The sequence below is a fragment of the Bubalus bubalis genome, chromosome X (genome assembly GCF_019923935.1).
Source record: "Bubalus bubalis isolate 160015118507 breed Murrah chromosome X, NDDB_SH_1, whole genome shotgun sequence".
NCBI lineage: Eukaryota > Metazoa > Chordata > Mammalia > Artiodactyla > Bovidae > Bubalus > Bubalus bubalis.
This window is the reverse complement of record NC_059181.1, coordinates 91,434,380-91,452,502: the sequence shown is the minus strand read 5'-3', so window position 1 is coordinate 91,452,502 and position 18,123 is coordinate 91,434,380. Positions and strand designations below refer to the sequence as shown.

General features: G+C 44.1%; 1 protein-coding gene across 1 annotated transcript; it reads right to left on the bottom strand.

Moving 5' to 3' along the window:
- Positions 1–3,565: 3,565 nt before the first annotated feature.
- On the bottom strand, positions 3,566–9,159 carry LOC112582360. The gene is made up of 3 exons (XM_045164444.1): positions 8,021–9,159; positions 7,064–7,262; positions 3,566–6,076 (listed from the first exon to the last, which is right to left on the bottom strand). The coding sequence occupies exons 1-2, from the start codon at positions 8,625–8,627 to the stop codon at positions 7,105–7,107; spliced, it is 765 nt and encodes a 254-aa protein (XP_045020379.1). The 5' UTR covers positions 8,628–9,159; the 3' UTR covers positions 3,566–6,076; positions 7,064–7,104.
- Positions 9,160–18,123: the final 8,964 nt, after the last annotated feature.

Sequence of the window (18,123 nt, the reverse complement as noted above, 5' to 3'; positions counted from 1 at the left end):
ATAAACTCTTGGGCCACTGCCTAAAAGTTGTCCCAGTTGAGGTAAAGAACTCTGGGAATCACTGGCCTCACAGGCACACAAAATATATATCAAGATGTTATGGACCGAATCCTATTCTCTCAAAATGTCTATGCTGAAGCATTAACCCCTATTTGACTGTGTTTGCTGACATGGATGTCATAAGCATGGAGCTCTAACCCAATAGGGGGGCATCCTTATAAGAAGAGGAAGAGATACCACAGAGCTCTCTCTCTCCCCCCACACTAAACAAAGAAAAGGCCATGTGAGGACACAGTGAGAAGACAGTTGTCTGCCAAGAACAAAGGTCTTACCGGGGTACAAATTCTTTTAGCAAATTCTAGATTTCCAACCAGATTAAACTGTGGGCCTTTGCATCAATTTAAATTCATTCCTCCCTCTGTATTCAAGTTTTCTGATGTGTTTCTCTCTGATCCTTTTTGCTTGTTTGTCACTGGATAAACTTTCTGTGTGTGATGGGGGAGGTGTCCTCTCTACTCTGCTCACAATTATGCGTTTTTTTCCTTCAGAGAGCCTCAAATCAGTTTCATTAGCGCTAGGGGTCTCCTCTATGACAATGGTTGCTTAATAAATTTTAAAGTCTCTGGCTTGAGTTGGGTTTGAATTCATTTCAGCACTGTGTCACAAAAGTGCTATGGTCATTTTTCCCTGTATCTAGGATGATCAGGACTTTTACTACATCAGGGACAAAGGTAACAGAGTGGCACAGCAGAAGATTGCTGGGCTCCCAAGCCAGAGGGGTACAGACTGAAACCATCTTCTGCTATGTGCTGCCACTTCAGTTGCATGGATTTTTTTTTTTTTTTTTTTGTCTTTTCTCTCTGTACAAATCCCCTCAGAATATTTCACACTCCTAGCAGTGCAAATTTACAGCTTTGGATTTTTATCTCGTCTAATCATGAGTGGTCCAGACCTTCTGGGTGGTTACAGGGATAGTTTAGAGACACAGTGACTCACTTCTCGGGAAGCCCAGGAAAGGTGGACACCGCAGGCCCATGTAGGACATATGGGAGTTGCCTTCTGGAACAGAGTGAAGCAAAAGGGTCTGTGGGAAGAGGGATTTGCAGTATTTGGAGGGTGAGGTAGCCCCTGGTTCCTGAGCAAGGATGTGATTGGCTTCTTTGAGTCAACAAGAAACCTGACAAGGAAACACTATACAGCGATATTAAGCGGGAATGCATCTGGTGCATTCAACATGGAGGTTTGTTGCTACAGGACCCTATCTGGTGGAGCAGAGCGGGGACAGAAACTTGAGAGTAGGCCATTCAAGGCTCTCTCAAATATACCACATGTCAACTCAGTGCAAAATATTATTTTTAGCCATCATCTCACAACTGGCCGCTCCCTGCTTACACGCACAAACGCACACACACATAAACACAGAGGCCAGTACACATGACTGAGGAGAACTCAGTCCCTGGACATGGATGGGCCGACCCTGGGATGGCAGTTCCCCAACCCCCATGGCCGGGGCGCTGTTAGCTACCACAGTAACACAGGCACTAGAGCAAGGGGGCTCCATCTAAACTGCACGTCCCCACCTTCATCACCAATTCCTCTAGGAACTGGCCAGTAGGCAGGGTGCATGGGCAAGGGTTTAAAAGCCCAGGCCATCTCCCCCAGCCGTCTCCTTCTAAAAGTTTGTCCATTCATCCACCGCACTCCCAGTTCCTGGCAGCTTGGCGACTTCCGCTTACCAATTAAAAAAGTCGAGAATGACGTCAGGAACATCAGAGGAGGCTGGGCTGGACGTCAAACTGGAGTTTCCAGGTGGTATTGCAGTTGTTGCCCTTCAAGAGCAGGATCCTGTGGAGCAGTAGGAATACGACGACTCGCAGCACCTCTGGACGCCATAGTTCCTAGTTGGAGAACACTGCAGACAGCTGTGGACCTGGAGGAAGACAGACGACAGGGTGAACCCGTAATCTACGAGGTGGAGGGAGTGGAGGGGGTGGGTGGGTGCGGGGGAGTAGAGCTTGTTTTTCCTCTAAGAGCCAGCCTTTAGGGTGAGCCCATCTTACCTTAGGGAAGGTGGGGATGATCAGTGACCCTGAGCCTGAGAGCGGCAAGATCAGCAGCCCAGGAGCTCCACTCCACGAAGCACGCCAAGGACGAATCCCTTTGCTTTGGAGTGCATAGCCTTTGAAGCACTTTTGCCTGCCAGGGAGCCTTCAGGAAGCCTGGCACGCACCTGGCTCTGCCCACCCCGATGGCATCGCCAGGTTAGCAAATTCCACAGATGCCAGGAGCCATTCAAAAAGACATGCGATTCTGCCTGCTATTACGGCTTGGGCACCACCTAGCCCTCTGCTCATTCTGGTCACTGCGGTCATTCCTGGGTCAGCTCTAGCACCCTGGAAGGCTGGAGAACTGGGCTGCGTGTTCGCAGCAGTGGGGCACCCCACCCTGCACCTTCCCTCTGCAAAAATGCAAAATCTGCTTTTCTCTTCAAACAGCACATGCCCAAGAGTTTGCTTTTCATTGTGAAAGGAGTAAATGGACTGTCCATGTTGAATTCTGAAAGCTCTAGACAACTTCGAGGGATCAGAAGATAGTTGACTGGGGATCGTTCTGAGATCCTTGGGCTTCCAGGCAACCCAAGTGCCTCTCTTCTGGAAAGGGTAGAAGAGGTTCAGTCAATGAGTTTTATGATAGGGCTCTGGAGGGTCATCAGGACAGAAATTGGGCACCTGGAGTGCCCCCCTCCCATAGCCAAGGGGTGCAAAGTTGACGTGAGGCTTCTTGGCTGGCATCATAGAAGGGGAAGGAGGCAAAAGTCAGTGTATCAGATCTTCAAGGCAGTTAGCCCCTGGAGAGCAGGCCACTCTAATGCTCCAGCATCCTGGCCCCAACATGTAGACAGAAAAGCCTCACAGTTTTACTGTTTTAGTTTACTTACTAAGTTGTGTCTGACTCTCGGGACCCCACTGTAGTCTTCTCTGTCCCTAAGATTTCCCAGGCAAAATACTGGAGTGGGCTGCCATTTCCTTCTTCAGGGGATCTTTCCAGCCCAGGGATCGAACCCGTGTCTCCTCCATTGGCAGGTGGGTTCTTTACCACCGGGCCACCAAGGAAGACCCCCTTGTGACTATGGAAATTACCAAAAGCTTGATGGCAAAAATGAATTTCTTTCCAGAGCTTACATCCCAGATATATATGAGCAAGATTCCAAAAGACAGTAAGGAATATGAGAAAGGCACTTTGTGCTTTTTGAGTTTTTGTCTTGGTCATTTATTAGAATGTACACAGATATCTAGATTGAATGGACTTAAACATGAATATGTATTATGACTTAGACATGAATATCGTATTTTGAGGTAGAGGAAATATCACTGACCTAGGAGTTAGCCTATCTGTTATCTGACCCAGCTCTGTCACATGACAATGAGTATTTCAGTTTTGCTAAAGTATAAGGTGCATTGGGAGGTAAGACAAGAGGTAAATGAAGTAAGAAGCAAAAGAAGAGGAAGCATCTGGCCTAGTGAGGGCCACACATTCAGTGCACAGAAAATACCTACTCAGTGAATAAATGAAGCTAAGAAAGAATGCTTTATTTTATAAACAGCAAACATTTATTTTTCACAGTCCTAGAAGCCGGTTTATCCAAGATCAAGGCACCAGTAGATTTGGTGTCTCCTGAAGTCCACTTCCTGGATCTTAAATGCCAACTTTTCACTATGTCCTCACTTGGCAGAAGGGGCAGAGTATCTCTCTGGACCCTCTTAAATAAGGCGCTAATCACATTCGTGAGGACTCCACCCTTATGACCTAGGCCCCTCCCATACACTCCACCGTCTAATACCATTGCCTTGGGAATTAAGATGTCAACATACAGATTTTGGGGGGATGCAGACATTCTATTTATGACACTTACACAATTTCCATACTGCCAGTAAAGTGCCATGTCTAAATCCAAATAAAATCACATCATTTTCTTACTTTAAAAATTTCAGACTTCTCAGTAACTGGCAGAGAACGTTTCTTCATGTTTTCTCTCCATAATCTACTCCACATACTCCACTTTCCATCCACATCTCTTCTTTTATTTTTAAGTTAATTTTTATTGGAGTAGAGTTGCTTTACAATGTTATAGCCGCTTCTGCTGTATAACAAAGTGAATCAGTTACCCCTCTATTTTAGAATTCCTTTCCATTTCGGTCACCACAGTGTATTGAGCAGAGTTCCCTGCGCTATACAGTACTTTCTCAGAAAGAGCATTTTCGATCTGCTTGTCCAAACTGAGGAATTTGATTTCTAATTTACATTTAGCAGCAAGCTTTTGGAGGATTTGTGCAGGAAAATAACACCATCAGGAAGAAACTTTCAGTTACTTTCTAGAGGAGAAACTGGAAGAAAGAGAGATTGGTGACAAGGAGAGAAGTTAGGAGGGTGGTGAACACCTCTGCTTACAGTAATGGCAGGCTTAGTAATTTGGACTAACCACCCCAATGAGGACAACTAAAAATTACTGGATGAAATGTACAAAGAAAGTATCTTTGTTAAGCACTAAGAAACTATGAGACTAAAATCTTCAAGAAGACAAGAACCCAAATAGGAAAGCCCAGCACTCAGAGCCAGTTTTTCCTGAGGGCATTAGCTGAATCTAGAAGAAAGAATTATGGAACTGATCTGTGGTTTTGGTGGCCTCATGGGAAAAGAAAATGAAAGTCAAATCCCACAGCTCCAATGAGTAGGTCTGATGAGCTCTGCCACCACTTTAAGCTGAAAATAAGTGACTACCCCTTTCAGGTAATAGTGAACCACAAGTAACAAGCACTGGAATAAATTGCAGCCTGGATATACATCACTGTAGTGATCCAAGGAACTTCAAGCCCTGTACCTTATGTAGGCACAGAAGGAAAAAAACATATGTTGTAAGTGACAGCCAGAATGAAGAGTAGAGTATAATCACTATGGCCCATATTTCAAAAAATTAAAAAGTATGTTTTAAAATATCTTCAGGGAACAGAAAATCATAAAAAGCAGCAGAGACTGAATTCTCTTGGTCTCCAGCCATTAGGACTCATGCGTTCACTGTGCTTTGCAGTGGCTTGGTTTTAATCCCTGGTCGAGAAAGGAAGATCCCACAAGCCATGAAGCTCAGCAAAAAATAAATAAATAAATAAAACTTGGCATAACCATTAGATCGTGATAAATGTAATCAAGAAAAATAAACCTAAGACAATTACTGAATTGGAAGATAGAGTAGAAGAAATCATCCAGAATTCTGCCTGGAGAAATAAATTAATATGAAAAAAAGTAGGATAAGAGATACACAGTATATGTTTAATTCAAATCCCAGAAAGACAGGAGAGAGAAATGGGGAAGAAAATGATGGCCAAGGATTTTTCAGAGCAAGTGAAAAGCACAGATTCTAAAACCTCAGTGAGTTTTAGGCAAGATAAAAAACAAAAATTCACTCCTAGACACATCATAGTGAAAGTGCAGAAAATCAGAGAGAATGAGGCTGTTAATGATCCAAGTTAGAGATAATCAATCTTGACCTTGGGCAGGAGCAGAATAAATTGAGACAAAGGGATGGGCCTCTAGTCACTGGCCTTTAGAATACCTTTTTCTCTAACTTACCTTGAAAGACTACTTTATAAACATGTTATCCATTTCATTCTTAATTAAGAAAATACATTTGTTAACAAATGTGTTTGTTAGAGCACCCTGACACCTAGGACTTGTTCAAATTGTCTTTGTTATACGGGGAAGGTCATCATCCTGTAAGTATGTCATCTCATGGGCAATGTACAGGGTGAGTATTCTCCACAGGAATTATGATGGTTAATTTTCGTGTCAACTTGACTGGGCTAAGGGAGAATTAATTTCAAACAAGCTTTATTTCCAATGTGAACAATACTATCAATTTTCTGTAAAAGGCAAGAGTAAAGTCAGATGTCAATAGTTAATATCATTTTGGGGCGTTGAAACTTTGAAACAAAATTAGTATTTCAGGCTAATGAAAACAAGAATATCCATGAAGAACAGATTCATCTTTTCTTTGCTGTCTGCTTCTTCCTCTGCCTTCCCACTGTAGGATGAAATAAGAGCCAGTTAACAATTGTACCCCAATAACATGCACCAGTGACTTTCTAAATATGAGTCAACACTGTGTACATCTATTTTCTCAATGAGGAGAAAACAAAATGCTTTCTTCTTGTAACCCAGACCCTTGGTGATCAGGGTGCACATCATTGCTCACGCAAAACTTATCTCCCTCTTGCCCACCACTATAAATGCTTGCTGTTTCCTTGACAGGCCACACTGTGATTTAAATAAGTCATTCCACCTTGAAAACTAGTGTTCCCTTGCACAAATCATCAATCCCTCCTATTTCCAGACCTTCAGTTTCCACATGTGTAAAATGAGGATGAGGCTTTATCAAACATCCACATGCATGAAAACTAAGAAAGACTGAGAGAGTGAGTGAGAGAGACTAAAAGATGAATGAATAGAGGAAAGCGAAACAAAGATTTAATTACCAACTCAGTGACAACCAATAATATTACTGAGACTAGTTTCCTTTTCTTTTGAATAAAAAAATCTAACTTGAACTAATATTTGTGAATTAATCCTGAAGTGCAGTTCTCTTGAAACCCTTAACATCTCACTACTTTGTAAGGAATCGCTTTCTCAAAGTCATTGCCAGTACAAGAGACTACAATTCTGTGGCCAGGTGATGATGACCCAGCTAATGCATGGCCTAGTCACTGTAGCTGCTGCTTCTGGTGACCATTCTCTAAACAAGCACTGGTCTCCATTTCCAGGTCTGGTAAATTTCCCATCTGTAGTAGACTTAAAGCTACAGGACAAAGGACTTGTGGATATAAATGAAATATATTTCAGAACATACTGCCTCCTACATTATCTAGAAAATATTATTAACACTAAACTGTTTTTCCAAAATTAAATATCAACAATTTTCTTATTTACAGAAGAAAAATTAAAAATATAAAGCTGTTAGTAACAGGTATGTGTCAGGAATGGTTATGTCATATGAAAGCCTATACAGCAATACCTGTATTATCCAGAGCTGCTCTTTGCTTAGACCACATCCATTTAGAGTCCTTCAGGTTTTTCATTTCCAACCTCTTCGTCTTCATCAGTGTTTTCATACTGATCCTCACCCTCATCATTGGGGCAGAATGATGCAGACATTGGGGTCCAAAGTTGGCAGGGAAAATATCCCAACTGAAAATCAGCAGCAGAGTCTAGGCCAGAGAGAAGAGAAATAGGTTTAATAAAAGAAACAACAAATAATACCTGGATACATTTCTAGCCCCCCATCATGTCTGCTGCTTGACAGTTTTCACAAACATTTTCCCCCTCTTTCCAGTAGATAAACACACAGATCTCTCTGATTATTTCTGGCCCCTTTGGAGAAGGGATCCGAATCATTTGATACTCATACCATTCTGTATGGGTTTGTAGGAACTTCAATGGAAAAAAAATGTTCCTTTGACTTAAAGACAAATTCTATGGGGATGCTCACAGATTCCTCAACCGCTGAAAAGTGCCCCTGTGCTATGTCATCATTTTCTCAGATCCTCCTACCGGGAATATTCACATTTTTTAAAGCCGTTGACCAAAAGGGAGGGATGCCACTTGTTTGCCTCTAGGTTGGTAGAAGGCAGCATGCTTTTTCTCGAGACCATGAAGGTCTACAGAACTGGGCTTCCACTTGTGTCAATTGTGCCCGGAGGTTTGTGAGAGTTCTGACCCACTGCGTGACTGCTAGAGACCTACCTGCCTTTGAGCTCAATGGCCCCACAAGGGCCTGAAGGCTCAGCCACCACTTGCCCGCCTCAGCCCCTCCGGGATCACAGGCCTCAACCTCCCAGTCTCAGAGGCAGCAGTCAGGGCTTCCTCGCCCAGAACTCGGCCTCCACTGCTGGTTCCTCTGTCTTCTAGGAAGCAACCCCCTCCGCAGGATCCCGCAGCTCCCAGGGTGGAGCGCCCTCCACCGGCTACTCACCCTGCAAGACTCTGCCTCCCTCTCCCACGTCTTCCTGCTCCTGAGGAGGCACCGGACCTTCTCCAGGCTCCGAGGGTGGCTGGGAGCGGCCCCTGGCCATCAGGCGGTCAGTGGGAGGCCGGAACAGGACATGTTTGTTGCCATGGAAATTGTGTAGCAAGGAGTCGACATGTGTCGAGAACAGGGGCCCAAACGTCTCTACACAGAACCCAAGGCTTATAACCCCTGCCGCACACTCCTGCTCACTGTCGTCCTCCTCTTCCTCGCCCTCTCCAGACAGGTGCTCCTCCTCCTCCACGTCCTCCAAATCGAAGTCAATCTCACCCTCTTCCTCGTCCTCCTGCATCTCTACGTCTTCCGCCATCTCCTCCTCCTCTAACGGCCCTCTACCACATTCCTCTTCCACAGTGGCCTGTGGCCAACCCTGCTCCCCGGGAAGGGCTCTGGAGACCTCCAAGGAAGCCAGAAGAGCCGTGGCCTCCTCGACTCCTTCCGTCCCCTCCCAAGCAGATGCTTGGACCCCAAGGAGACTGGGGTCACGGCCCGCCCCGCCACCAGCTCTCTCCGGGCCACCTGGGATCCAATAGTGCTCCTCTATGGCAGACATGGCAGGAGAGACGTGCCAGACAGTGATCGTCCTGCAGTGAGGTCTGTGGGGAAGATGGCGGCCGCAGGGCTGAGTGTTGCGCTGAGGAGACGCTGTTGGCAGTGGGACCGCGGGGTGGGGGTGGGGACAGCAGAGACGTCGGCTGCACAGGGAACAGGAGTCTGCGACTTGCTGGTGTGGGCCCCACAACAGGAATGGTGAGGGGGTGGCCCGCAGACCGGCCCACCAAGACCGAAGCTGAGCTGGCAGTGGACAAGGCGGGAAAGACCCTGATGGGCTGGCGACGGTAGGTGGAGCTGGAAGGGTCAACCACGACCACTTCCTCCAGCGCCAGCTCTAAGCTCATTTGCCAGGAGGCAAGGATTGGCATGACCACCGTCCAATGAGTGATCAAGGCTTTCAGATTGCATGGAAGCCTTCCAGCACCAGGTCATACTTTGAGCCCTCAGGAGTCCCTTCCTTTACATTGCTGCTGCTGTTGCTGCTAAGTCGCTTCAGTCGGGTCCGACTCTGTGCGACCCCATAGACGGCAGCCCACCAGGCTCCCCCATCCCTGGGATCCTCCAGGCAAGAGCACTGGAGTGGGTTGCCATTTCCTCCTCCAATGCATGAAAGTGAAAAGTGAGTGAAGTCGCTCCGTCGTGTCCGACTCCTAGCGACCCATGGACTGCAGCGTACCAGGCTCATCCGTCCATGGGATTTTCCAGGCAAGAGTAGTGGAGTGGGGTGCCATTGCCTTCTCTGTCCTTTACATTGCACCATTGCAAAAACGAAATGGCAATGTCCCTACAGGCGGCACCCTGGGGTATGGGAAGCTGGGTGTGGTCCCCAGTTGCCACCTTGTGTCAGCTCAGGTCATCACAGATACACTTATTTTAAAAAGTTCATAAAGCCTTGAGAAAGAACATCAAAGGTAAGAGATGGAGAAATTGGAAAACATAAACTGAATTAAACGGGAGCACTGGATATGAAATAGAAAAAATGAAACACACTACGTAAAACTAAAAGGTCATCATATGGTCCAGTTGATTTTAAGCATGGCTGCTCATTAGCAACATAGCTGTAGCTTTGGAGAATAAAAGCAATACCTTGGCATTTTTCAAAAAATTCTAAGTAATTCTGATATGTGTCAGGTTTTTCTATTAAATGGTATCTTTGGTGGTATAGAACTCTCCTACTTTTGTGTTGACCACTCATGGAACAATGGTATTAAGTGAATAATAGCTACTCACTAGTACGTATAATATATATTTTAGAAAACTTATTAATGTTTGCCTAACTAAAAAATTTATGACATTTTGATTCCACTTGTTTGACTTAGTATGAATAGAATGCTAGATTTCTAATTTTAAAAAAAAGGTGTGCAACAACCAACAAAGTTTTACTATATAGCACTGGGAACTGTAGTCCCTTTGTCAATCTCCTGAAATACCTATAATGGAAAACAAACTGAAAAATAATATATGTGTATATGTATAATTTAATCACCTTGCTGTGCACCTGGAACTTTGTAAGTCAACTATACATCAATAGTACGTATATATATACACACATATATTTATTTATTTATTTATTTTCTTTATATATATGTAAATATAAAGAAAAAAAGATAAAGTGCATAGATCACATATGAACAACTGTTTCAACCTCCTGTGAGAGACAGAAAGAGACTTTGCAGGTTTTAATGTTGCTAAAGTTACTTAGAAAAGAACATACAAGTTGACATGGATGCCTCGAGAATGGAGACTGGAGAGTGGAAGGAGTAAAAATAGGAGCTGAAAAGGGATTCATCGGGGCTCCCCAATTCACTTCAAGGCTCCGAGAAGTGAAGAGAGACTTCTTTTCATGACTGGGCTAATCACCTGCTCTACACTAAACAGTGACACCCCCTCCCAAATTCATATATTAAATGTTTACCCACTCCATCTCCCAGGTGATGGTATTTGGGAGTTATGGCCTTTAGTAGGAGACACAGTGAAGATAATCAACCTTGCCCTATATAGAGCTTATGCATTATAGATTTCACCCCTTTTACCGGCCTTCTTTTCTTTTACCTAGCTCATACTCAGTATTTTCAATGGGGATAGTCCATTGGGTCCCAAGCTGTCAAGCCCATTTCTAAGTGACAAAGACTCAATTTAACTTTATGAGCCATATGTCCGAGTGCCTATGCCCACTAGGGGATATTTTAGGAGCGTGGCTGCTATCATCTGGAGCACTGAAACACCACAATCATAAAATTCTTGAGGCAAATACATCTATTGGCTCTCTTCAGTAGCTCCCTTAACCCTATAGGGGCATCTTTTAAAAATTTAGTGATATCTTCAAGTATTCCTCTATTTTGTTCCCCGGTATTATGTTCAAAGCGTTTTCCTAAAGCATGCATTTCAGCATTTGCTGAAAAGTGAAAGTGAAAGTCACTCAGTCACGTCATGTCCGACTGTCTGCGACCCCATGGACTACACAGTCCATGGAATTCTCCGGGCTAGAGTACTGGAGTGGGTAGCCATTCCCTTCTCCAGTGGATCTTCCAAATCCAGGGATCAGACCCAGGTCTCCCACATTGCAGGAGGATTCTTTACCAGCTGAGCCCCAAAGGAAGCCCAGCATTTGTTGCAGTCAATTCCCAGTCTATTTGCAGAAGTCTTAAGCCAATAAGCGCTTTTTATGTTTAAAAATATGATTGCACTATTGTGGTGAATGTCACAGGCATTTAGTACGTTCACAATGCTTCTCAGCCTTTCTCTCTGTTGTCCCTAAATAAATCATCACTCCTAAAGGAAACCCCATGCCAGTAATCAGTCCTTTTCCATTTCCCCCTCACTGCAACCAGGCTCTGATAACTACTAATCTTCTGTTTACCTCTATGAACTTACATTTTCTAGATAGCTGAGAGAAATAAAATCCTACAATATGTGACCTTTTGTGTCTGGCCTCTCTCATTCCTTTTTGCGGCTGAATGCTATGCCCATGTACAGAGGGTCACATACATCGACCCCTGGGGATATGACTGTGTAGTAGAAATACAGATGATGAAACAAGGAATTCCCAAACACATGATATGGTGATATACATCAGAGGGGCTCCTAGACCAGGCTTGAGGGTTTGCAAAGAAAACTGGATGTCTAGGACAGGAGTGAAAGGAAGTATTGATCCTCAGGCTTTTTTTATCTTTCCCTCAACCCTGCCATAATGTACAGGCGAGTCCTGTTTTCTGAGTAAAATGTAAATCCAACCACTTCCTAACTACCTTTGCTTTTGTCACCCTGATCCAAGACACCATCATCTCTCAGGTGGACTACTACCATGGCCTCCAAACTGGCATCTCCACCTTCAGTTTTACATCCTGGGGCAAATGTCATAGATTAGCTCACCTGACTCCATCCCAATCCCAATTACACCAGGTAAGTCTTGATAGAAGTTGGAAACCAAGTCTACCTTTCCTGACGTCTTGCCTGGATGGCCTAGATTCCATGACTATAAGCTTCTTCCAAGTAGATAAGAAACACCCGTGAGACTTGGAAGGAGAATGAGGTGTATTCCGTGAATCTCCTGTGGTTTCTGTTTTCTGTTAGTGAGTGTGGGCTCATAAAATTTCACTTCTTTTGCATCAGTGACAATAGAGGTCCCGGGGTACAGGTCCTCGCTTTGTGGGTATCAAAAGGCAAGGCATGAGACATCTACTTTGACTGTATAGATGGAGAAGGAGTCAGTGTGGTCTCGCAGCCAAAATCTGTGATGGTCTCAGCAGAAACAGAGTAGTCCAGTGGCTTCCTCGCTTCCCACCCTCCTGATTATGCCAGTTATGTGGTATTATTCAGGAAAAGAGTTCTTTAACTTGTAAATACCTGAGTTAAATAAAAATGACCACCTCCCACAAGTCTCTCATTCTTTTTCTTCATTCCCCCAGCTGTTTTGTATACTCGTATCATCTATTTATGCAGGCCAGTTTTAAATTTTGTAAATTCTCCAGGCAAGAATCCTGGAGTGAGGTTGCTATTCCCTTCTCCAGTGGTTCTCCCTGACCCAGGGATCAAAGCCAGATCTCCTGCATCGCAGGCAGATTCTTTACCATCGGAGCCACCAAGGAAGCCCCAAGAATGCGGGAGTGGTTAGCCATTCCCTTCTCCAGAGGACAGACTGACACAGAGATTGAACCCAGGTCTCCTGCACTGCAAGCAGATTCTTTACCATCTAAGCCACCAGGGCGGCCCTTAACAATGGCCTCATATAGTATATATTGTTGGGACTTCCCTGGTTGTTGATGGTTAAGAACCTGCCTGGCAATGCAGGAAAAGCAGGTTTGGTCACTGGTCAGGGAACTAAGGGGCTTTCCCAACAGCTAGTGAGTGGGTAAAAAGAATCCTCCTTCAGTGCAGGAGACACAGGAGATGCAGCTTCGAGCCCTGGGTCAGGAAGATCTCCTGGAGGAGAGCATGGCAACCCACTCCAGTATTATTGCCTGGAGAATCCCAATATTTGGGGATTTAGGAGCCTGGAGGACTACAGTCCAATGGGTCTCAAAGAGTCAGACACAACTGAATGACTAATCAGACATGCACACAGGGAATTAGAGATCCCACATGCTGCTGAGCAGCTAAGCCCACGTCTCACAACTAGAGAGCTGCAACTACTGAGCCCACGTGCCACAACGCGCACTGGAACAAAGATCCCACCTGCCACAACCAAGACCCAACGCAGTCAAATAAATATTAAAAACAAAACAAAAATCTTACGACTTAAAAAAGATAATGACAGTAATTATGCTCTAAGTAGGCAAGAATGTGGAGCAAGTAGAATTCTCATTTCCTGCTATTGGGAATATAAACCGGTACAATCATTTTGAAAGATACTTGAGATTACCTAGTAAAGTTGAGGGGCTTCCCTGCTGGCTCAGCAGTAAAGAATCCACCTGCCAATGCAGGACATGCAAGTTTGATCCCTGGGCCAGGAAGATCCCCTGGAGAAGGAAATGGCAACCCACTCCAGTATTCTTGCCTGGGAAATTCCATGATCAGGGGAGCCTTGCAGGCTACAGTATATGGGGGTCACAAAAGAGTCGGACATGACTTAACGACTAATCAACAACAGGTACAGTTGAACTGTTCCTGAGCCCAAGCTTGCTCTGCTCCCTGCACGATGGGCTAACGAATCAGAGATAAGGTGTTGAGGCAAGGAATGCGATTTTATCTGGAAAGCCATCCGACCTATCAGATGGCTGACTAATGTCTCAAAATAACCATCTTATCAGGGTCTGGATACAAGATTCCTTTATAGATCAGGTGGGAGGAGGTGAGGAAACAAAGTGAAAAGCCCATAAATGTTGTCAATATCTCTTCGAATGGCAGGCCTCGGGAAGGAGATGTTGAACTTCTTCCTTTCAGTCATCCACATGTGGATAGGGTCTTGAACAAAAGCAGTTTAGTTTAACAGTTAGGCAGAGGGGCAGGATTCTCTGAGGCAGCCATTGTGTATGACTAGAACAAAAGCAATGAAAAACAAGTCAAAGGAACAGTTCCAGCATGGGGTCAGAACTGGCTTTGCCCTGCAACAGAACTTGGGCGCACACTATGATCCAGGACTTTCATGTCTATGAATGTACTGGAGATCAGGGCTTCTCAACTGTTGACATTTTGGAAGAGACAATTCTGCATTGTGGACTGTCCTGTCCATTGTAGGGTACTTAGCAGTGTCTCTGGCCTCTACCCACTAGGTGCCAGCAGCACATCCTCGGTTATGACGACCAAAAATGTTTCCAGACATTATCAAATGTTCCTTGGTTGGGGGGCATTGTGTATAAAATTGCCCTCAACTGAGAATCGAGAGAAACTCTCATGGATGGGCATCAGGGAATATGAATGAGAAAGTCCACTGCACAATGATTTGCAAAAAGATAAAAATGAAAACAACCCATATGTCCACAAACAGGAAATAGACACATTGTGGGATTTTCATATGATGGATAACTGTACAGCAATGAAAACTGACTTATAAGTTGTACACATCAATATACATAAATCTCGCCAACACAGGGTGATGGGGGAGGGGAGAAACACAAGTAATACATCTAGGATAATTATATTTGCATACACTCCAAAATGGACAAGAAATAATGTAATTTGAAGGAACATGTCCATGCAGTGAATGTATAAATAAGTGAATTATTAATAAACTTCAAGATAGTTGTTACCTCTGGGAAGGAATGAGAAAGTGAATCATGGAGGGCACAGGTAGGATTCAAAAGCATTGGCTATGTCCTAATTTTCAAGCTGTGTGATGGGTAAACAGGTTTTTATATTATTATGATATACCTTACATATATGCTGTATTATCTTCTGTATATACGAAATAGTTCATAATTGATAAGGAACTGATGGGGACTAAAATATGGTGGGAAATGGAAATAAAGGCACTGGAGTACATAACAAATTGAATGAGAGGGAGAGAAAAAGAGCTAAGTTTTAGGTGCCTCTTGGAATAGTTTTAAACTGATTTTCTTCATGGATTTGGTGATGAGATCAATTCCTCATCTAAGCGCACATAAACCATTGCTTAGACTTCTAAGAAATGTAAATTTCATGCCTCAAAACCTATGCTATAATACTATGTGATTCATATCACAGAGGACTTAATAATACCACATTTCACAAAACATCATTTTCCAAGAGCCCTGCCATGTTAAGAGTTTTGAATGTGTACTCCTTTGTATTCCTTGCAGTTACAAGCATCTGAAAATAGGGAGCTTAGAGTACAGTGATTCTTCATCACTAACTGTAGTATCATTAAACTATCCCTAAGTGGTAACAGAAAACCATTTCCATCTCTGGCACCCACCATACCCCTTTCTTTTTCTCCCAGTGGTAATCTCCCAGGTAGTGGAATAAAGGAGAGTTTTGGATCACATCCTTTCAGAAGATGGAGCCATAACCAAGGAAAAGATCAAAACACCCTAACCTTTCCTGGCTGAGGCAGATAGGTACAAGACAGGTCTTATCCTAAAGAAGCCCCAAATTTTCAAGGCTGAAGGACTCAGTGAGAATATATTCAATACATGTGAAAATAGGGAAACCCACAAACACCCAGAGTAACAGGAAAGGGTTTGTCCCTGACCTGATTTAGGGACCATCTCTCAGAGACCCAGAGAAGCCTGACATGTTAGAGCTTCAGCAACCTTCAGTGAAGCAAGGCTGAGGTTCCTCCCTCACCATGAGAGGCGTCACGTACATCTATGTGGATAATGTGGCCCACTTGTCCTGTGGCCTGTATACAAAGCCACCACCTCTTAGATTTCTCTCAGTCCTGAGAGTATAGCACTGACTGTGCCACTCAACCCTCAGAAGCACAGACTCAGTGAAGAGGCACACACATGCCTCTTGGGGCTGGGGACATGGGGCCACTTGGGGAGTAAATTCAGGGCCCTAGGTACCTGGACCATAATGAGAGGCAGGGACATGGACTCAAGAGTATGCACCAAAAAAGGCTTATCTCAAAAGGAGGTGTTTTTTGTTTATAGTGAACCTCCAAAAATTCTTAAGCCCACATAAGGGCCTTTCGTATTAACTATGGCTATACATGGGTGGCTCAGTGTTAAGCAATTGCCTGCAATGCAGGAGACCCATGAGATGCAGGTTCAATCCCTGGCTCGGGAAGACCCCCTTCAAGAGGAAATGCCAACTCATTCCAGTATTCTCACTGGGCCAGTGAGACACTCCTATGGACAGAGGAGCCTGGAGGCCTACATTCCACAAGGTTGCAAAGAGTTGGACACGATTGAATTACATTACATTAACTATATTAACACAGAAATACACAGACACACACACACACACACACACTCCTAGCATGGCATGAGCCAAACAACCAATCTGAAGCCTTTCAAGTGACCCTCAGATCAGATCAGACCAGATCAGTCGCTCAGTCGTGTCCGACTCTTTGCGACCCCATGAATCGCAGCACGCCAGCCCTCCCTGTCCACCACCAACTCCCGGAGTTCACTCAGACTCACGTCCATTGGGTCAGTGATGCAATCCAGCCATCTCATCCTCTGTCCTCCCCTTCTCCTCTTGCCCCCAATCCCTTCCAGCATGAGTCTTTTCCAATGAGTCGACTCTTCGCATGAGGTGGCCAAAGTACTGCAGTTTCAGCTTTAGCATCATTCCTTCCAAAGAAATCCCAGGGCTGATCTCCTACAGAATGGACTGGTTGGATCTCCTTGCAGTCCAAGTGACACTACATGGATAAATTTCTACTTGGACTGTTATTTCATTAAGCAACAATGAAAAAAGGTCTTGTGCCTTTTTTCTTTGTTCTAGCCATAAGTAATACTCTGTGATAATACATTTTTAAATGACAAAACCACAGTCATGGAAAAGGGTTGTGGATACCTTATACTAACTTCACTTTAACAAACCTTTATGAAGCACCTATGAAGAAGAAACCACAATGCTTTAGAAGAGACGCATAGAAGCCTATAAGTTCCGAAGCTCACACTTGAGGGAGTCGGGGAGAAACATTAATAAATAATGTTAATATACTCAAGGATATGAGATGAACTAGCACAGAAAATAGGAAAAGGTATTGCTGCTAACTAGCGAGCATTCAAGTGGCCTGAACTAAATACAGAAATAAGGCCTTCTACCCCAAACCCCTGGTTCTCTCCTCTGATCCTCGCTACTCTGCTCAAATAGCACTTTACAGTTTTCCTTCAGTAAGTTCCAGATATTAGGCCCATTTCTCCTTTCAATTTTCTTTAGATGAGGAGATATTTCAGACCTAGACCAAGGTACAGAGATTACTACACCCATGCAACCATCGCTCATCTTAAAAACAAAAGATTACAAATAAAATTTAAACCCATTATACCTCTCCCCATTTGAAATCTCCCTCTATTGAATAAGATTTAACCACTGTCATAAATGAGGTTATTGTTTTCATACACACCTTTCTGCATGCTACATATGTATGCATCACTCCTAGTTATACCTTTTACTACAAATATATGAACCTATAATCGATATAAGAACTGTTGCATCTTTTTAAACTTCACATATGTATGGTATCATAATGCCTTTCCCCTTTCAGAAGTAGGTTTTATCTATTTGTCACTTCGACCCCTGAACCTTTGCCCCTTGCTATAAGCTGTATTTTGTCCCCCTAAAAAGTTATGTTGAAGTTTTCCCCCTTGAACCGGTAAATGTGACATTCTTTGGAACTAGGATATTTGCAGGTATAATAGTTAAGATGAGGTCATACTGGATTAGAGTGGGTCCTTAATTCAGTGTGACTGATATCCTTATGAGACGAGAAAGGACAAAGAAACAGACAGGGGAAAACGCTATGTGACGATGGAGATGCCAACGACTGACAGCAACCACCAGAAACTAGGAGAGTGGCGTGAAACAGATTCTCCCTCAGTGCCTCCGGAAGGGACCGCCCTTGCTGATACCTTGACCTCAGACTTCTGGCCTCCAGAACTGAGATAACGTATTTCTGTTGT